The sequence below is a fragment of the Ciona intestinalis genome, unplaced genomic scaffold (genome assembly GCF_000224145.3).
Source record: "Ciona intestinalis unplaced genomic scaffold, KH HT000120.2, whole genome shotgun sequence".
Taxonomy (NCBI): domain Eukaryota; kingdom Metazoa; phylum Chordata; class Ascidiacea; order Phlebobranchia; family Cionidae; genus Ciona; species Ciona intestinalis.
This window is the reverse complement of record NW_004190442.2, coordinates 102,806-122,547: the sequence shown is the minus strand read 5'-3', so window position 1 is coordinate 122,547 and position 19,742 is coordinate 102,806. Positions and strand designations below refer to the sequence as shown.

The window sequence follows — 19,742 nt, the reverse complement described above, 5'->3', positions numbered from 1 at the left end:
CTTTGTTTTTTGGTTAAAAATAACTTGTTTTTCGGTTAAAAATAACTTGTTTTTGGGTTAAAAATAACTTGTTTTTGGGTTAAAAATAACTTGTTTTTGGGTTAAGAATGACTTTGTTTTTTGGGTTAAAAATAACTTGTTTTTCGGTTAAAAATAACTTGTTTTTGGGTTAAAAATAACTTGTTTTTGGGTTAAAATAACTTGTTTTTGGGTTAAAAATAACTTGTTTTTGGGTTAAAAATAACTTGTTTTTTGGTTAAGAATCATATTTTATGATTTTTGGTTAACTAAGTATTTTAGGGGTTAAGAAAATGTTGAAAGTGTTTCGATAAAAATCTTATTTCATGTTAGTAGATGGTTAGTTAGGATTGCTTCTCAACATGTGCGGTTATCTTTCAGGAAACCAGAGTGTTCTGTATGTTATATTTATTGGTCAGTTTTTATACAAACATTGCAGCCCATACGTATGATACGATCTTCTATTTAAACGTTTCAAATTAAAAATTAAAACCAATTTTAGTGATGTGAAAAGTTGTTCAACTAGTAGTCATGTTTGTATTGAAATCTAAATTTAATTCATTTTTTTTATTTTTTTTACCCACAGTTGGTTTCAGCGCGATATGACTCGACAACGAGCCGAATATTTATTAAAGCAAGATGGAAAAGAAGGGAATTTTATCGTTCGTAATTCATCCCAGCCCTCAGTGGTTTATACTTTATCTATCGTTACTAAAGGAGGACAGTAAGTTATAGGGCTATGATTACCATGTATGTAACTTATTTATCCTCTCATGGCGGGGCAACGACAGTTGTTATAACACGGGTGTTCTGTTTCATACACCTTGTGCCCGCTTACGAGTTACCACGTAGTAACTTTGTGGGTGATTGTTTTTGCATGGCTGACGATCCACACATCCCAATACGTGGTGTATGAATATCATTTAAAAAAGAAAGGGGGGCATTCGTGTTAAAAATTAGGATTAAATATGTGGCAAAGTCTTGCGTCAGTGTATTTTTCCATAGAATTAAAATAATGAACAATTTCGAGCGTCTCTATGCTTAAATTTAAATTGATTTTAGCATAGAGATGTTTGTGTATCTACAAATTGGGATTTTTTTCATGGTATGCCCCTTCAAAGTTTCATTGTGTTTATACCGGATACAAAACAATGATTATGCAACTTACTTTATAACAAAGGGTACCGGGTTCAAAGCTTGATGCTGCTAGTGCTACCATTGTGGGATTTAAATTTAATTAGGGGTCAAACAACCAAGTATTACAAGTGGAAGATAAACCCACAAACTTTTGTTCCTGATTCTTGTCTCACTATTTCCTATAACTTTGAGCTGTGTGGGTTATTATTTCTTTGATATTTTACTTGAGTAAAGAAAATGGTTGAGCCGATAAATAAACATATAGTAGTGTGGGGGAAGATGGGTCACCTTTTCTTTCTATTTTACTGTTCCATTTGCTAGTAAACAAAAAACATTCAAAGAAATATAAAACCATATCTTCACGACTACTATAGACTGTTGTTAATTGTTTAAAACACGATCATGATATTTAGATATTATGTGCTAAAGGTGTCCCTTCTTCCCAAACACTGCTATATATTTTACAAAAAAGTTGATTAAATCACAACTTACAATTTATTCATATTTTGCGCAGAATTAATGGACCAGCTATCGTGAAGCATTACCATATAAGAAAAAATCAAAATGATGAATTTTATCTTTCGGAAAAACATTTCTTGCCAACTATAAAGGAATTGATCAACTACCACAAACATAACGCTGGAGGTGTGGACATAATGTTTACATCTTGCTATACATCAATATTTGATTAAGTTGTCCAAACAACAAACCAAAACTACATTTTGTAACGTTGTGTAAATAAGTGACTGTACAGGTTTTAGGCTGTTTTATAAATGCAGCCACAGCCAGGAAAAGTATTGGTTTAAAAAACGTTGAACTCTTTTTAATAAATTCCTCTTTTTGCCAAAAACTGCCTTTCACACTTTGATTGATGTACTTTCGTGAGAAATAACTAAACCTTACAAAACAATATGATGTTTATTTTAAAACTTATGGTATGTTATGAAAGGCCAACCTTGGATTAAGTTAAAGCATAAATCCCATAACCCCAACAAAGACCTATTGTAGTGTGTGAATACACAATACAATATTATTGAGACACACAATTAAAATCAACTTTACATACAGGTTTAGTTACGAGGCTACGGCAAGCTCCAGTATCAATAGCGGGGAATTCCCAGCCAGCCACCCATCTGTTCAGCAACTCACATTGGGAGATTGATATCAACGAACTACAGTTCATGAAAGAACTTGGAAGCGGTAGGTTAATATTGTGTTTATGGTGGAACAGTAGAAACATTGTTTTTATTGGTTTAATTGGTTAATTGTAGTTTTTCTTTTAAGTTCTTATTGTGTTAGTTTATCTGATGTTTGTTACTGTAATCAAATAAATGTATGGTATTTATTATTAACGCTCTTTTAGAGTCATGTGTTCACAGGTAAATAAAATTCTGTAAATACTTCTTTGTGTACTAGGACTACCAAATGGAATTAAAAAAAAAATGAAAACTTGTCCCATCTTACCTCACCCTACTGTATTGTAATATCCTATATTACCCCATCCTACTATACGTGGCATCCCATCTAACTCCACCCTACTATATTGTGGTTACTTATATTACCCCACCCTACTATTTTGTAATATCCCATTTTACCCCACCCTACTATATTGTAATATCCCATATTACCCCACCCTACTATATTGTGGTTACTTATATTACCCCACCCTACTATTTTGCCCATATTACCCCACCCCACTATATTGTGATATCCCATTTTACCCCACCCTACTATATTGTAATATCCCATATTACCCCACCCTAATATTTTGTAGTATCCCATTTTACCCCACCCTACTATATTGTAATATCCCATATTACCCCACCCTACTATATTGTAATATCCCATATTACCCCACCCTAATATTTTGTAGTATCCCATCTTACCCCACCCTACTATATTGTAATATCCCATATTGCCCCACCCTATTATATTGTAATATCCCATATTGCCCCACCCTTATATCGTGATATCTCATATTACCCCACCCTACCAAACACAGGACAGTTTGGTGTGGTTCAACTTGCATCAATACGTGGCAAACAACTGGTTGCTGTGAAAATAATGAAGGAAGGGACGATGGAGGAGGATCATTTTATTGAAGAGGCCGAAGTTATGACGTATGTGTTTGGATTATTCTTGTTTTATGTCGATCATTATATTGTTTTGTTTATTCTGGCGTAGCGTGCTATACTAAAAGTTATATGTCCTGCTATGCACTCAACATGGGTACCAAAAAATAAAAAAACAACAGCCCAGATTTTCTGCACCTAATTAATTAATAAACATTGAAACAAAATTTGTTCCACAACCATATGCATCCAACTGTCTCTACCTAAGTTTGGTGCCTATGAAGCTAGAAATAAAAACAGCGACCAGAAACCTCAAAATTTTAGCAGTTGGCGTCATAAATTTTCTGCCATTGCAGTTGTTATCGCTGAGTTGGGGAAGTTGCCTTAAATGTTTAAGTTTGTGTCTTGCCCAAAACTTACAATGTGTGTCGGTTTGGCATTCAATTTTGATTCAACACTTTTGCCCAAGTAGTTTTTACTCTTAGCGTGTTATAAGAACTGTCGTTTCCCCGCCAGTCATGTACGAAACCACCGATATTCATTCATTCAACAACTTGATATTTATCTTACTTTGTTCAGTAAACTGACCCACCCGAACCTTGTTGAGTTATACGGGGTTGTCGTGAAACAGCGACCGATCTGTATTGTCACTGAGTTTATGGAAGAAGGTTGTTTGCTGGATTATATTCGGAAACATACGCACCTACAGAACCATCCGGAAACTTTACTAGATATGTCTTGCCAGGTATAATATATATGCTACCTACTATAGGCACATGTACATTACATTCGCTAGGAAAATGTACAGGGGGTATACACAATAAACTCACACAACATTTGCTAGTTGCTACCATATGTACATATACACCACATTTGGCACCAAAGGGAGTTTCAAATTGGGAAAGAAGTCAAGCCAATGTTTGCTACTAGGGCAAGACAATTGACAATGATTTCACTTTAGCAACACAAGACATAGTTTAAACTGAAACAGATATTCGGGCTTTTGGCAAATAGATTTGACCAGAACATCTAAATGTCAGTTTTTAAAGTCAATTCCAAAGATAGGTTTTGTGATTCACTTTCGTAATATACCAAATTTCACCCAAAACACACTTTCATTTTAAAACCTTTTTCCTTATTAAACAAAGTAAACTGTTAATCAAACATAAGAGCTGAGAAATTATTGATAGAATGTAAAACAGACATTTTATATCAATAACACAATCAATTGAAAGTAAATATAAATTTTATTTTTAAATCATGAATGGCCTAACATGGGAAATAAAATATTTGAATCTTGTCAATCTATGAATATGCATTTGAGTTGCCACGTATGTAACTTTTTGGGTGATTGTGTTTTGTTTTTTTTATGTATGGATGACATTTAGACAACCCTTTCTGTTCTATGTGGGTGAGGTCCTGCAGCATGGGACACCATAGGTCCGACTTGGCCCATTACCCCAACTTCTGGTTAAGCACCCATAAATGGACCACTATACTGACTAAGAGGTGTAATAAAGCATTCATGCATAATATGTATCCTTACATGAGCTTTATATTCCAGATATGTTCTGCTATGAAATATCTTGAAACAAATAATTTAATTCATCGTGATCTGGCTGCAAGGAATTGCTTGGTTGGGAAAAACATGTTGGTGAAAGTAGCCGACTTTGGTCTGACCAGGTACATTGTGTGTGAATGTATGTAACTTATTTATCCTCACATGGCGGGGCAATGACAGTCTTATAACACGGGTGTTCTGTTTTATACACCTCGTGCCCGCTTACAAGTTACCACGTATGTAACTTATTTATCCTCACATGGCGGGACAACGACAGTCGTTATAACACAGGTTTTCTGTTTCATACACATCGTGCAAGCTTACAAGTTACCACGAATGTAACTTATTTATTCTCGCTGGTGGGGCAACGACAGCCGTTATAACACAAGTGTTTTGTTTCATACACCTTGTGCCCGCTTTTGAGTTACCACGTATGTAACTTATTTATATTCACATAGCGGGCAACGACAGCCGTTATAACACAGGTGTTTTGTTTTTATACACCTCGTGCCCGCTTACGAGTTACCTCGTATGTAACTTATTTATCCTTGCAAGGCGGGGCAAAGACAGTCGTTATAACACAGGTGTTTTGTTTCATACACCTCGTGCCCGCTTACGAGTTATCACGTATGTAACTTATTTATATTGGCGGGGCAATGACAGTCTTAAAATGCATGGCGGGGCAATGACAGTCTTATAACACAGGGGTTCTGTTTTAAACACCTTGTGCCCACCTATGTAAATTTGTGAATGTTGTTTTTCATGTATTTTTCATAACATTCCACCAGATATGTTCTTGATGATGAATACACCAGCTCGCTTGGGAGCAAATTCCCCATCAAATGGGCGGCCCCGGAAGTTTTGAACTTTACTAAATTTAGCTCAAAGTCGGATGTTTGGGCATTTGGAATTCTAATGTGGGAACTTTTTACAGGTAGGCGTGTTGTGCAAATATTTTTCTGCAAGCTTACAAGTTACAACCATTGTAACTTTGTTAATGATTTTTCGATTTTTGTAATATCATTGGGGTAAAACCAAAGTAGCTGATGTCACAGTTTTTTGAGTTTTGCTCAAACATTGCTAAAGTGTGTCTTTTGTCCAACAGAATGCAAAATTGTAAAAAAGACACTTTTAAAAAAATTTGACATAAGCTACTTTGGTTTTAGCTGGACAATATGGCTAATAACTTGACAGCCGATGGGGAACCCCTAACCATAGGCAATCTAAACCAGGGGCTGACCGCTGCCCCGGCGAAATCTTGATTTTATCCTTACCTTGTATTTTCTACCATGAAGCCCATTTTACTCTAAAGCTTAGCACATGTGTTATTAATTATAATTTTTTACAGGAGGCAAAATGCCGTACAGAGCATTAAGCAACACCGAGGTTGTAGAACGAGTTGCCGTCGGTCATCGGTTGGAACGACCACAAAGTTGCCCTCATGATGTTTATCTACTTATGTTGAAAACATGGGACATGGAGCCAGAAAAACGGCCGTCGTTTGAAATCCTTTCAATGGAAATTGAAGATATTGTTGACATTGTGAATGCAGCGTGCATGCCAGAGGGAATGTACGATGTGGAGTGAACAGAAATAGTTATGCAGAAAAAAAGTTTAAAAACTTTTAGCGTCTCATCTTGTACACCAGTGTGTATTTTACATTCAATGATAAAGTCTTGACAGATGGCGGACAAAAGTAAGAAATACTACGTTAATTCCAGATGAGCCGCTAATAGATTATTTACATCATGCCTGGTAGCAGAAGTAACATAATCAAGTTTGAACCAGCATTTCTTCAATTGCACTTTTACTGTGTTTTGTGCAACTAGATTGCACATTATATTTCATTTGATGTTTTAAGGTTATTATTTTTTATGTTGGTTTCTTAATGTTTATTTTTAATTGAACTCCAGCAAATGATTGCTGGGTACGTAGAAGGTACCATTGTTATTACTGTGCAATTAAGCGATTAGATTTATTCAGTGCAATTTGAAATCAATAAATCCTGGTTACTAATTGAAAACCTTGAATATATGAAGTCTTGATTGACAGGAAATATATATATTTAAGTGCAGAGGTAATCGATCAATTCAGCAGAGCATTCAGCAGTTGTTGTGTTATTCGCTACTGCTGCAGGAAAAAATACTAAACTACTAATTGTTTAATGCATATTAGAGTTGTTTAAAATGCATTTTCAATTTTCTTGAGAATGATATTGCAACTTCAAAAACAGGCATGAGGAAAATTGCCAGGGTAGGTTGAGTTTTCGTGGCAATTATGTTGCTGCTTTGATGCAAGGTGAATTTCAAGAGTGAAATGTTTTAGATGACTTTAGTTTTTTAGATTCCTTAATTCACTGATTAATCTTTTGACTCCAACCATCCAGTTTCGAACCTGCAACAAATAACAAGATCAATCGTCATTGTGTTGTATGTGTCCTTCAGCAAGATACAGCAATTGCTCCAACCCAGTGCTCCCTTATGGGTTGTCTAAATTATCAGCCACATATGCAAAAACAATTACAATTACTAAAACTCGTAAACGGGCACGAGGTGTATGATACAGAACACCCGTGTTAAAACAACCGCCGTTGCCCCGCCATGCGAGGATAAATAAGTTACATTCGTGGTAACTCATAAGCGGGCACAAGGTGTATGAAACAGGGCACCTGTGTTATAACGGCTGTCGTTTCCCCGCCATGCGAGGATAATAGGATCCATTTGTATAAATTTAGGAACTTTCTTACTTCTGAAACATGATTACACATTAATTCAACATGAATATTCCAAGCTTGTTGGTAATTATGGCCAAGTAATTCTTTAGTTAACATTTCCATCTTTGTAACCACATCCTTTGACACATCTCCTGCATCCATGCTGTTTTGTAGAAGTTCAAGTTTCTTTCTTATATCTTGTGCACCCGATGTCTAAGGTAAACAAGCATTGTGAATATGAATGTAACTTGCTTAACCTGGCATGGCGGGCAACAGCAGTCATTATACCCTGGGTGTTCTGTTTCATACACCTCATGCCAAATATTTTAGTGGGTGATTGTTTTTCTGTATGGTTTTCCATTTGCACTAATACATAAACGCCCACAATGGTAGCAGCGACCAGCCCTGAACCCAAGCCAACCTTTATGTCAGGGCACTGGTCAAATGTAGTTTTATGTCTCACACAAGAAAGCATAGGCTGGTTGTACTAAAACACATACCGTGCACTGCTCTTCACAAATTTGTGTCAAATTTAACAATTCACCGACAATATCCACAGGTTCTAAACCATCATCAGTATGTTCAGGTGTTTTATCATCTACAGTACTTGTGATGCCACTTGATACGTTCTCGGGCAACATAATCGTAACTTTGCTGTTTACGTCGCTTATAGTTGGTGTAAATAATGGCACAGCTGAAGTCACAGCTTTCGTTTCATCAGTCAGATGCGAAACCCTTTTATTCAGTAAGTTACGACGTTTGGGTGCGTTTGCATAAGCTAGTTTTGGTGGATCATTCCATCCAGGCCCACCAGCCTCCATTTTAATCCTACTGCTTAACAACCTGCCATAAACAAACAAACCACCACTTTAAACTGTTACCACTTTTTACTAGATCTCAATATTGAAACAGTTGCACAAAATATTGGAACATATCAAAACGCGTATTTACCATTATACAACGAACGAAATAAAAATTTGAAGGCATTTTTAAATCACCATTTTCATGCGACATTTTCACAATTAACCCAGCGGTTCAAATAACCCAATTTTTCAAACAGTAAAGTTATTTATACATTTTCCCGTCAATGTAGTTTCTTCCTTCAAAATCACCCTCGCATGCGAAGAATTCTTTGATAGTTTTCTCATCCGCTGCGTTGTCTAAGTCGAGCTTCGACCATTTGTAACTTTCGTAATCTGTTTTCCAGTCTTCACACAACTCAAAAGCCAGTTTGTCACCCAACCAAACCCAAATGCCGTCAATGTCAAATTTTTTGTCTTTTTCCAGAACTAAAACAACTGCAAAAGCATTTTTGCGCATCTTTTCCAGTCGTTGAAAAGTACCACCGATTAAATTGGACGCCATAAAATCCTGTTTAAGTTGATCAGAGTATTGGTATTTGCCTCTCCAGATCGAGTAGGTTTCTTTGGGAAAATTTTCGATGAAGTACTTCCATGCAAAAGGAGCATCTCGATTAGAATAACATCTCTTCCAAGCATCCATATCGAATGTGGGTTTTGGAGAATCAGCCCACGGGTCTTTCTTTTTTTCCGGCGCCGGCTCCGCTGGTGCAGCAGCTGGTTTAGAATCCCCTGCTGCTTTTTCTTTCTTCTCGGCTGGTTTCTTAGGAGTTGGCTCCTTCTTTGCCGGTTTCCCAGATATTTCGTTGAACTTTTTAGCATCGAACTGCGCCATCTTCGTACAAAGATTGACCTCTCCGAGGACGGACTTAAATTCTGGCTGATTGATCAAGGTAACAAACCAGCGGTTTACGTTTCCGAATGGGGCGCGGAAATCTGGGTCCATTACATTTTTGTACAACATAATCAATGTACAAGCCATTGAAATATCTGCTTGGGTAATTCTTTCACCAACTAAATACGTGCGGGTAAGCAAGTGGTTATTTACCATTTCCATGAGTGATTTGACGTCCTGCTTCGCTTTTTCTGTAGCTTGCTTATTGTATTGCATTATACCGAGCGTTGGGAACACCCACGTGCACGCAGACGGCAAGAACTCGTTGTCGGCGATTCCAATCCATTGCAGAACCTCAGCTTCGTTGTTGTTGCCTCTAGTAACTTCATTCCCAACATAATACGCAATCGCATTTGTGTCAAACAATTTCACATCTCCGTTTTCGTACGCCGGCACTTGGCCCAACGGGAACTTTTTCAGAAAATCTGGGCATTTGTTTGTTTCGCCGGCAACGAATTCTGCTAACTCCAACTTCACCCCGCTGTATTGAGCTGCAATTTGGATCTTTTGTGCGCGAAAATTGTCTGGGTATGTATAAAGCTTTCCGGGCATTTTTACCAGCTTATACACAACACTTTTGAACAGAAAAAAATCTTCAAGCGTTGACACGTGTAACGTATTGAACACGGATGAATGGTCGAAGTCGGATCGACAGAAAAACGCAAAAAGTTTGCGCAATCCAGTGGTTCCGTGTTTAAATATAATATATATATATTTTATTTATCTCTACGAATACAGTAACTAAGATCAGATTAATTAAAACAACGAATACAAGAGAATTAGCAGCAAAACGACAGACTCTATATACATGCTACGGGTAAAAACTACTTCAAAATTGTCAAAATTCATAAATTCTTGTTTGTTAGCACAAGTATCAATAAGCATGAGATGTAATTAACGTTTAATTAACGAAAAAATTAACATATGCTATTTTGCAGACTTGTTTAAAAATGTATATTCGTTATCGCAGAGAATATTCTTGTATTGCACCTATACATCTATTTGACGATCTTTTCTGTGCACGTAGTGACAATATAAATTCATTTTTCGTCGAACAGTTTTTCTTTTCCGTGATTTTTCCGCATATCTTAATCAATATTAATTCTCGCATAGTCTTTATTCTCATGACGAAGTAAAATCAATGTGCATAAATTCATGAATTTGGAATAAATTTAAAGACTTATAATCGCTTATAATATAAATCCAAATCACGAAACATTGTGCGTTTAGTTTGTTACGTCACAATGTTGAATTGACGTCACATTCAGGCCGCCATCCAACCCACGAAGCTGATTGGTCAGATATCCCAATTAGCCGCTGCCTCGCACCAGCTGATTGCTCCTCGCATAAAACGCCTCTTCTTATACGAGTTACTGCCACGTTTCAGTTTAGATGAAGTTGGTTCCACACAAAGAGTTGGTTTTAATCTCTTTGGTTCCACACCAGGTTGCAAGTTGGAAGGGTTGAACAAGTTTTATGGCGAGACTTGAGTTAAGTATTGTTTCATTTCATTAGTAGTTAATATGAAATATTATAACATATGTTATTACTTTATACTATAATACAGTAACACTATTGTATCACGTTATATACAATAACATTATGTTACAAGTTTTGTGCCTTGTTTAAATTATTCCGAATCTCGACGGTTCTTTATTACGTCACAAGTTATATCTCGGTCTGAAATCGCTGCGTTCTGTTACGTCACAAACCGACATAATCGTTTCGAATTCGCATTCTACCGCTCGCGTTAATGTTATGTGTCGTCATAGGTTTCGTTACGTCATAACTGAACAACATGCGACTTTTCTACGCTTTCGTTTCGCGACGATTTTCTTTTTCATGGGGCCCCATGCGCGTAAAGGCACATTACTTGTATATTCTAATTATATTTGCGCTATGAGCGCGAAACAAGAAGATCAAAGAATTGGTAAAGTATAAATCACAGTTGGCATTATTACGTACATAAGCTCTTTTCTAGAAACATCGATGATGTGACGTCACGAAGTGGTGATGACCCAACAGAAGAACCCACTTCGTAAGTTTATTGTTTCGTCACAAACTTTTGTGTCAACATGGCAGGTTTTAACTTTAATGACTTCTGCAGAATGGTATGTGACGTCACAGAGGATCAAGCGGACCATGGCGTTATGGCAGAATGAAGGTATTTATGACGTAATAATATTTACCAAGTGGTTTAACGATCATATTTTTGCAGAAAAGTCAGCGAATAAAGCTGCCGAAGAAAAGCGCAAGGTATTGTATATTATCATTGTTTGTTAGTTTATTGCTAAAAACGGAAAAGGAAGAAGAAAAATGTTGTTAACATACAATTTATATATTAAAACTTGGATGTTAACAGTGTCCCACCTTACCGCACAGAACTATATTAATCAGGTATAGCAGGGTGGGGAAGATGGGACACCTTTTCATTCTATTTTCTCGTCTCATTTGGTAGTAAACAAAGAACATTCAAAGAATTATAAAGCTGTATCCTGACTATCATAGACCATTGTTAATTGTTTAAAACACGATTTGGATGTTATGCGCTAGTTTTCCGTATTCCCTATAAGCCTGTTACGCAACTATTAATGTTTTGCAGGCGAAGAACAAAGACGAAGACGCCGATAAAGGATACACGGTTTGAGGTTTGAGTATTACAAGTATGAGTTGTGTGTTGTATGTGTGTCTTGGCTGTGAACTGCTGTCACCTTACCGCACAGAACTATATTAATCAGATATAGCAGGGTGGGGAAGATGGGACACCTTTTCATTCTATTTTCTCGTCTCATTTGGTAGTAAACAAAGAACATTCAAAGAATTATAAAGCTGTATCCTGACTATCATAGACCGTTGTTAATTGTTTAAAACACGATTTGGATGTTATGCGCTAGTTTTCCGTATTCCCTATAAGCCTGTTACGCAACTATTAATGTTTTGCAGGCGAAGAACAAAGACGAAGACGCCGATATAGGATACACGGTTTGAGGTTTGAGTATTATAAGTATGAGTTGTGTGTTGTATGTGTGTCTTGTCTGCGCTGCTGTATTCTTATTCTGCTGGACCTAATGTTGCCAGCTATTTTTAGTCAGTCACTACTATAGTGCATTTTGCATGTCTATGAAATATATGCAATGAAAATATGGCGATTATCTTGCTGGATCAGATTTTGTTGTTGTACACTCTATTGGGTACTTCGTCTACAAAGGTCGAACCCTTCAGCGATTCTGTATTGTCCTGATCGCTTGGTGGGAACGCTGTGTTGGTACACAAATACTCGAGTAATATCAACATGCAGTATAATATGCGCGTAAATAATAAGTACATAATTTCCTATTAAATATTTAATAAAAATAGACTTCTCCATCTCTGTAAATAAATATACAAACGTCATGTAGCGTGATTGGGACGATGGCCACGTCACAATTACGCTACGACGTCGATACGGTGGGTCAGAGCATTGTCATGACCCTGCGTTCGGTGCGGTTACGTCAGTTTTGATTGAGTTACTTAACGGTCAGGTTGTTGCGTGGGCGTCGCCGCAAGTGATGCTACGCTACATATTTAGGTCACTATCGGCAGAGTGATGCTACGCTCCGTTTAGGTCACTGTCAATGCGGTTCGTAACAACCTGATACAGTTTCGTAGCGGTCGATGCGATGCGTAACATCCGGACGATATTATATTGTGTGAAGATACGACGAGAGTATCGCGGTACCAACATGGCGACTTACCTTTTGATTGCTTGGGACATGTGGAGCTGTTGTTGGCTTCGACTCCTTGCGGTCGGACATTCAATATGGTGTACACTGCAGATGATTATCCTTCAGGATGTGAACCATATTTTATTTGTAGATGTTTCAATGATTATGTTCGCGTTAATTACTTTTTGATCGCCTCCCCTTTTTGTATGATTGAGCTGTTGTGTTTGTTGCATGTTTGGCACATGTATGTCACTGCACTCGTTGTACTATTTCTGTCTTTTTGTTAGTGTGTTCTTTACTATTTTTGTCTGACGGTTAGTTTAACCTTGCTTTGGGTAAGGTCTATCCAGCAAAGGGTTTCTCACCAGAGTAGAAACCCACTACCATTGGCTGGGGGCTTGTCGTGCCGTAGTGGCTTTCCACCAACGCCAGCCACATAAACTATGAAGGTATTTTAATCCTGTTCCTATTTTCCAGAAAGATAATCAACAGCGAAAGATATTTTAATATTAACGTTTTAGTAATGTTGTGTGAATCGTTTAATAAACTTTAATCAAAAAAACATGAATCTGTTTTATAATTGCTGCGTTACCAACAAGTAGGCTACTCCCTTTGCCAAATAATTCTCTTTTCCTCGTTGTTTTAAAAAAATGGCCCAAATATTTCCAACCAGCAAACACAAATCATTTCTACAACCTTTAAAACGTTATATTTAGATTGAAAAACACCAAATTAAGCGTTGATTGTATATAGTCCAGGTTAAAACGTTTTGTTTAGACGGTTATTTTGGCATGAAACTTCAGCTTTAGTGTGGTTTATACAACTATAAGCATATGTGTATAAAGTTTAAACTATATAGTAGGGTGGGGAAAGATGGGACACCTTTTCATTCTCCCATAGACCGTTGTTAATTGCTTAAAACACGATCAGGATATGTAGATATTAGGTGCTAAAGGTGTCCCATCTTTCCCCATCTTACTATAGCTTAAATATTCAATGAATGAATGTAAATTACTTTATCCCAGCGTGGCTGAAAAACGACAGTCGTTATCACACGGGTGTTCTGTTTCATACACATCGTACCCGCTTACAGGTTACCACGAATGTTACTTGCACACATACGGCCACAATGGTAGCAGCGGCGAGTCTTAGACCTAACAAATTCAGAGCGCGTTGATAATTGTGCAAAACACGATTAGGAGTTATGAGAACAGTATCCCATCTTACCCCAATAACGGTATACATCTTACCCCACAGGGCCAATTCATGGTGTTTATACGACTCTATCATGCCTATCTGTATATCATAGGGGATTGCCTTTGGAGAGATAGCTGTTTCGCTCCGTTGAATATCGTTTTGGATGATTGGCTTTGAATTGTTATCAACAAACCAGCCGTTACCAGGAATTTGCAAAATTCGCGTGTTGTTCGAGCTATTGCATTGCGTACACATTACTACTATGACTGGTGTTTTCTCGTGATAAGTCAAGTTGAAGATACGTCTTTAAGGTATGTATGTTTATATACTAGTAATCTGTCGTAGTTAATTATATTTATTGCATTTACCGATGTACGTCCGACGTATGTTATAGAATAACAATAAGTTTATTTGTTTTCTGTATGCGTGTTAAGAGTGTATTCTATTTGTATAAATACGCGTATGTATAACAATTGTTATTTTACTTGCATATCTTATTCTATATATGATAACTGCAAATGCATTTGCATTTTTCTTTATTTTGTTTGTTGTTTTTGTGGAACACAGTAGTTGAACAATACGAATTAAAATTAATTTAAAACTGATAGCAAATTTATATAATGAATAATCTTACTGCTAACATAATTACACTAATTCATATACCCCTAACCTAATAAACCCCTAATAATAATAACCCCTAACCCCTAATAATAATAATAACCCCTAAACCCTAATAATAATAATAACAACCCCTAAGCTCCAACCTCCAACACTTTCCACCAGCCAAATCTGTAACACACCGAAAGATTCTTCACTAGTTCTGAATAACCTACAAAAATGATTGTATCGCTGATGTAGAAATGATTCCTTATATTATAGACCCCACCAACAATGGTAACTTTATGTGAATGAACTGAAGTCTTATAATTTGTGGAACCTAACGCATCAGGTATTAAGTTAATTGTCTTAACTATAAAATATAATATGCTTCTTTTCATTTTGTTGAACTTGCTATGCTGATTAATTAAATAAATGTACAGAAAAACACTGATATGGTTGCATACATAATAACTTGTAAGTAGGTATAAGGTGTAAGAAACAGAACACCTGTGTTATAACGACTGTCGTTGAGGATAAACCAAGTTACATTTACTCAACATTTTAAAATGTTTGTTTTTTAGTGAAAATGACTTCAATAGCTTCGGTAAAAAAGAAGTTACTGAATGGTTGGGAAGTAAGGTTGGGACTTAATGGAAGAGTTTATTATTACAGGTATGTGTTGTGAATATTATAAAACGTATTTGTTTTTATGGAACATAGTTGTTTTATTAGCGTGATTTTTGTTTTATTTCTCTGTGTCCATGTTAAGTTTCAGTGTGTGTGTTATACATGTGTTAATTTTGGCGTTGGCGCATCGCTTTTTTTGTTTCACATTGTTGTTTATAAGTTGTTAACCTATTTCAAGTTCATTGCTACCTTGTGTGCAAATTTTAAAGCTACCTTGTGTGCAATGTACCATGTGGTATTGAAGTAATAGTAACGATTGTGACAAATAGCTTCAATGATGATGTAACAAATCATATTTAACATTACTAAATGGTGCTCTTCCGCTTTTTACAATAATCGTCCAATTATAACATTCTTTTTGCGTGGTGCCATCGATTACGTTATTTACATTTTTGAGGTAAAGAATAAACTGGTTGATTGTGGTTAAGTTCGTTAGCGGTCTTACATTGTTTAAATATGAAACCTACAGTACCAATGTTTGCTAGCTAAACAAATCATAGCCTGTGACAGTGTGACCACAATATCATTTCTTGTGGTCTATCTACTCTGTATGATCCTTTGTTACATTTAATTATCTATTCCCACAACCCCTTTGTTAGCTGTTTATTTAATATGTTATAAAATACTTGAGATGTATTGTACAGACATTGTACATATGATACAAAAAATCTTTGTAAATATGATACAAAGAACTAATTACACTTCCAAGGATTATATTGTTGTATTAATATGAGTGTATAGAATATAAGACGTATCTTAAAGTAACATATGGTGGCAACCACAAACCAATTGTATTCCATAATACATAAATCAATGCAATGCATAAAATAAACTGTGTCAAGTATCTTACTACAATACAATCAATTATTTGTTTTGCCATTAATTGCATTTAAGTAATAAGGATTATTTTTTATACAGTAGGGTGGGGAAGATAGGACACCTTTAACTTTATTTTCTCGTCCCATATAGTTGTAAACAAAGAACATACAAAGAATAATAAAACTATATTCCCATGGGGCCACGACTCCCATAGACCGTTATTAATTGGTTAAAACACGATCAGGATACTTGGATATAATGTGCTAAAGGTGTCCCATCTTCCCCCACCTCACTATATAATTATTTATGTTTTGACTTTTGACGAACCTGAATATTCTTTAAAAACTGATTGTTTTAATAATGTATTATATATAACATGGTGGGGTAAGATGGGACACCTTTAGCACGTAATATCCAAACATCCTGATCGTGTTTTAACAATTAACAACGGTTTGCGGGAGTTGTGAGGATATGTTTTATTATTCTTTGTATGTTCTTTGTTTAATACCAAATGGGACAAGAAATTGGAATGAAAAGGTGTCCCATCTTCCCCCACCCTACTGTATATCTAATAACTGTTATCTTAGGTTCCTTAAGCCTAATTTTCTGCTCAGTTTTGATACAAACATGTCAGTCTATGCCCATATGTTAGATTTGGTTTTCATTTTAAATATTACGTTTTAAAAACTTAAACCTTCAATTCTTAAGGATGTAACAAGTTCAAATGTTTGTTTTACTATTATTTACTTTTAGCATGAATGAATATGGTTTTAGTTTAATTTGAAATGTTTGAGATAGAAATCATATGTTGCTTGTGAGCTGTCATGTTAGTATTGAAAATGTTCAGAAAATATAAGAAGTTAATATTTATATTTACAAACTTAAAGATAGTTTCTTTAATATGAAACATTGAAATGAAAATGGTATCTTACATATGGACTGCCATGTTTGTATTGAAATTTAATGTCATTGTCTCAAAAGTGATCTTCATAAATCTTATAAAAACAATAAAGCAAGCTACTTCAACGTGCTCAAGTATTTGAAATACTTCAATTCATCCCCCACGGTTACTACTCATTATTGTCCTTTATAAAACATGGTGATTTATGGGAGAATTCATATTAACTTTCACTCTTTACTACCCAATAGTAATTTGGCTTTGCAGTTTATTGTTTGTTTTTGTTTTACTATGCTTTGTTTGTTATATAGGCTGCACTGTGTAAAGTAGTGTTTTTTTTAAATTAAATGATCTTTGATATCGTTTGTTATTGTTATTAACATAGAGTAGTTTGACAGTTTTAAGATACCCCATCTTACCCCACCCTACTATATATAAAGTAATTTCCACAGTGGTAACAGTCCCGTCTTACCCCACCCTACTATATATTATCATGGATTGTTTCACAGTGGTCACAGTCACACGATACAAATACTCCCCCCGCCCGAAGCCTGGGACTGCGAGTATAATCTTCCTTATGGTTACGAGATGGCGGTCGATTATTCGGACCGAGTTTACTTTCTCAAGTGAGTGGTTGATGTAATAATTATACCAAGCATTTCCTGTGTGTTTATAATGACCACTGGGTTGGAGCAATTGCCGTTAAGTGTCTTGCCCAAGAACACATTCGCCCACAATGGTAGCAGTGCAAGCTTTGAACCATCAACCCCTGGGTTACAGGCAGGCTCGCTAACCACAATTCGGACAACTCATTAGTGACCACTGGATTGAAGCAATTGCCGTTAAGTGTCTTGCCCAAGTATATATATGCCCACAATGGCAGCAGCATTGCTTCATGCTGTGTTGAATTTTAATATTTGCATCCGTTTTATCAAACATCCACATTTCCAGCCACATCGCACAGCGAGTGTCGTACAACGACCCACGTGTCGGCCAAGATAACGAAGATCAGGATCTCACAGAGGAAGTCCCACTACCCCGACACTATGTTATTAAACGTGATGAACAACTTGGCTTTGGATTTATTGCTGGCAGTGAGAAACCTGTTATTGTGCGTTCTGTTTCACCAGGTTTGATTTTTTACTAATAAATTTTGGGGATATATATTTCTATGTGTATATATAAATAGATAAAGTTTTAGTAGCCTTGTTTGTCCATTCTTTTTTCTCATTCCATTCGGTGGTAAACAAAGAGTATTCACAGAATTATGTACCTGTGGCCTGTAGTGATTCCAAACCGCAAGTTTTTAATATTTCATCTGCCAAAAAATACAACAGACTATAATTAAACTGTGTGTACTTGTTTATCCCGTAATTAATTAATATATTAATATATTGCAGGTGGTCCTTCAGAAAATAAGTTGCAGCCTGGTGACCAGATCATTAAAATTGGCAGCGAGCACGTAAAAGAGTCGGCTCGGGAGAGAGTTATTGATTTAATCAAGTATGACGTGCTTCTGGCTTTGTTTAACTTTATTGTTTATTAATTTTAATACAACAGGGTATTTGGAATGTGATCAAATTCTTCTTTTATACATTAGTTAATGAAATATTAAGTAACATAAATTAATTTGTATAATAATGTTACGTTATCTCTCTCGTCTCTGTTACTAAGCATATTGAAACAAAGTTGCGTCAAACGCTGATAAAGTTTTACAGAATGCAAACGAAGGGTTAACTTTTTTGTATATCAGTTTCTATGTTTTTATATATATACCTTTTTTTTAAATTATATGTTTATATATATACATACCCTTTTTATGTATACCATTTTTTAAATGTTTTATAGCGTTTTATACCAGATGAACCCGTAAGTATAATTAACTTATGCCTTGTAGTAGAAATTACATAATACACTGCATTCCAGGTACAGTACAGATGAAGTAGACCTTACTGTGTTACAGCCAAGCAGGGTAAGACATTGTTCGTTGTAGTGGAAATAACAATGAGTGTGGATTTTTAACACAATTAACATGAATGTACAGATTAGGGGGCGTAGGGGATTCAGTTTCATCTTGCTATACAGAAGATATAGTAGGGCGGGGTAAGATGAGACAACAATTTGGTAGAAAACAAAGAATTTTTGCACAACTGTGTCCTCATGAATCTAAAAGAGCTTTGTTAATTGTTAAAAATATGATCAGGAAATATGGGATTTAGTTGCTAATGGTATCCCATCTTACCCCACAGTAATATATGGTTGGTAAACTTAGTGTGTACACATCCCGCACACAAACATAATATATACAACTATAATGGGCACGTACATCTAGGTATCAAATGTATTTCTTAAAAATTACTTTTGTGTTTGGTTTGTTATAATACATTTATTGAAACAATACTTTTAACTGGATATTTTGAAATTAAAATTATTGGTTAAATTTGACCTGCCTAATTAAGCCATTAATTAGCATTTTTAATCAATATAGGAGCATACATATATATGTGTTTATTTGGCCATTATATTGTGTTGTTACTTAATTTTTGTATTTACTATTTATGTTTTTATCATTTTTCAAGTT

General features: G+C 35.8%; 4 protein-coding genes and 1 long non-coding RNA gene across 6 annotated transcripts in view; 3 read left to right on the top strand and 2 right to left on the bottom strand.

Moving 5' to 3' along the window:
* LOC100184615 (tyrosine-protein kinase Btk29A) overlaps positions 1-6,811 on the top strand; it is a 7,911-nt gene extending 1,100 nt beyond the window's left edge. Inside the window, exons 3-10 of the mRNA XM_002124800.5 lie at positions 605-742; positions 1,670-1,800; positions 2,224-2,355; positions 3,158-3,275; positions 3,807-3,972; positions 4,792-4,910; positions 5,577-5,722; positions 6,137-6,811. Of these exons, the coding sequence (XP_002124836.3) occupies positions 605-742; positions 1,670-1,800; positions 2,224-2,355; positions 3,158-3,275; positions 3,807-3,972; positions 4,792-4,910; positions 5,577-5,722; positions 6,137-6,375 (1,189 nt within the window). The 3' untranslated portion in view covers positions 6,376-6,811. The remainder of the gene's footprint in view (positions 1-604; positions 743-1,669; positions 1,801-2,223; positions 2,356-3,157; positions 3,276-3,806; positions 3,973-4,791; positions 4,911-5,576; positions 5,723-6,136) is intronic.
* Positions 6,750-8,341, bottom strand: LOC100182253 (steroid receptor RNA activator 1-like). Its single transcript, XM_002131013.4, has 3 exons — positions 8,002-8,341; positions 7,535-7,714; positions 6,750-7,182 (listed from the first exon to the last, which is right to left on the bottom strand). The coding sequence occupies exons 1-3, from the start codon at positions 8,320-8,322 to the stop codon at positions 7,120-7,122; spliced, it is 564 nt and encodes a 187-aa protein (XP_002131049.1). The 5' UTR covers positions 8,323-8,341; the 3' UTR covers positions 6,750-7,119.
* Positions 8,342-8,369: 28 nt separating this feature from the next.
* On the bottom strand, positions 8,370-9,914 carry LOC100187007 (elongation factor 1-gamma-A-like). The gene has a single exon (XM_002131045.5). It carries the CDS (start codon positions 9,806-9,808, stop codon positions 8,567-8,569), a length of 1,242 nt encoding a protein of 413 aa, XP_002131081.1. The 5' UTR covers positions 9,809-9,914; the 3' UTR covers positions 8,370-8,566.
* Positions 9,915-11,256: 1,342 nt separating this feature from the next.
* On the top strand, positions 11,257-11,915 carry LOC108950359. The gene is made up of 4 exons (XR_001975204.2): positions 11,257-11,294; positions 11,364-11,420; positions 11,475-11,512; positions 11,859-11,915. It is a non-coding gene; the product is annotated as an uncharacterized LOC108950359 (long non-coding RNA).
* A 2,380-nt stretch (positions 11,916-14,295) lies between these two features.
* Positions 14,296-19,187, top strand: LOC104266627 (FERM and PDZ domain-containing protein 4-like). 2 transcript variants are annotated; one of them, XM_009863322.3, is made up of 7 exons: positions 14,296-14,468; positions 15,037-15,106; positions 15,339-15,429; positions 17,671-17,787; positions 18,113-18,291; positions 18,562-18,664; positions 19,088-19,187. In XM_009863322.3, exons 3-7 carry the CDS (start codon positions 15,344-15,346, stop codon positions 19,152-19,154), a joined length of 552 nt encoding a protein of 183 aa, XP_009861624.1. In that variant the 5' UTR covers positions 14,296-14,468; positions 15,037-15,106; positions 15,339-15,343; the 3' UTR covers positions 19,155-19,187. The 2 variants fall into 2 exon arrangements, with proteins under 2 accessions (XP_009861624.1, XP_018671488.1); XM_018815943.2 differs by having other exon boundaries at positions 14,941-15,106.
* The last annotated feature ends 555 nt before the right edge of the window (positions 19,188-19,742 follow it).

Coding starts and splice junctions, on each gene's coding strand:
- LOC100182253 (XM_002131013.4), bottom strand. CDS start 8,322: ATGGAGGCTGGTGGGCCTGGATGGAATGATCCACCAAAACTAGCTTAT. Junction 7,715..8,001: donor TTTGTGAAGAGCAGTGCACG/GTATGTGTTTTA, acceptor TGTTTACCTTAG/ACATCGGGTGCACAAGATAT. Junction 7,183..7,534: donor TGTGTAATCATGTTTCAGAA/GTAAGAAAGTTC, acceptor TATTTGTTGCAG/GTTCGAAACTGGATGGTTGG.
- LOC100187007 (XM_002131045.5), bottom strand. CDS start 9,808: ATGCCCGGAAAGCTTTATACATACCCAGACAATTTTCGCGCACAAAAG.
- LOC104266627 (XM_009863322.3), top strand. CDS start 15,344: ATGACTTCAATAGCTTCGGTAAAAAAGAAGTTACTGAATGGTTGGGAA. Junction 17,788..18,112: donor GACCGAGTTTACTTTCTCAA/GTGAGTGGTTGA, acceptor CCACATTTCCAG/CCACATCGCACAGCGAGTGT. Junction 18,292..18,561: donor TGTGCGTTCTGTTTCACCAG/GTTTGATTTTTT, acceptor AATATATTGCAG/GTGGTCCTTCAGAAAATAAG.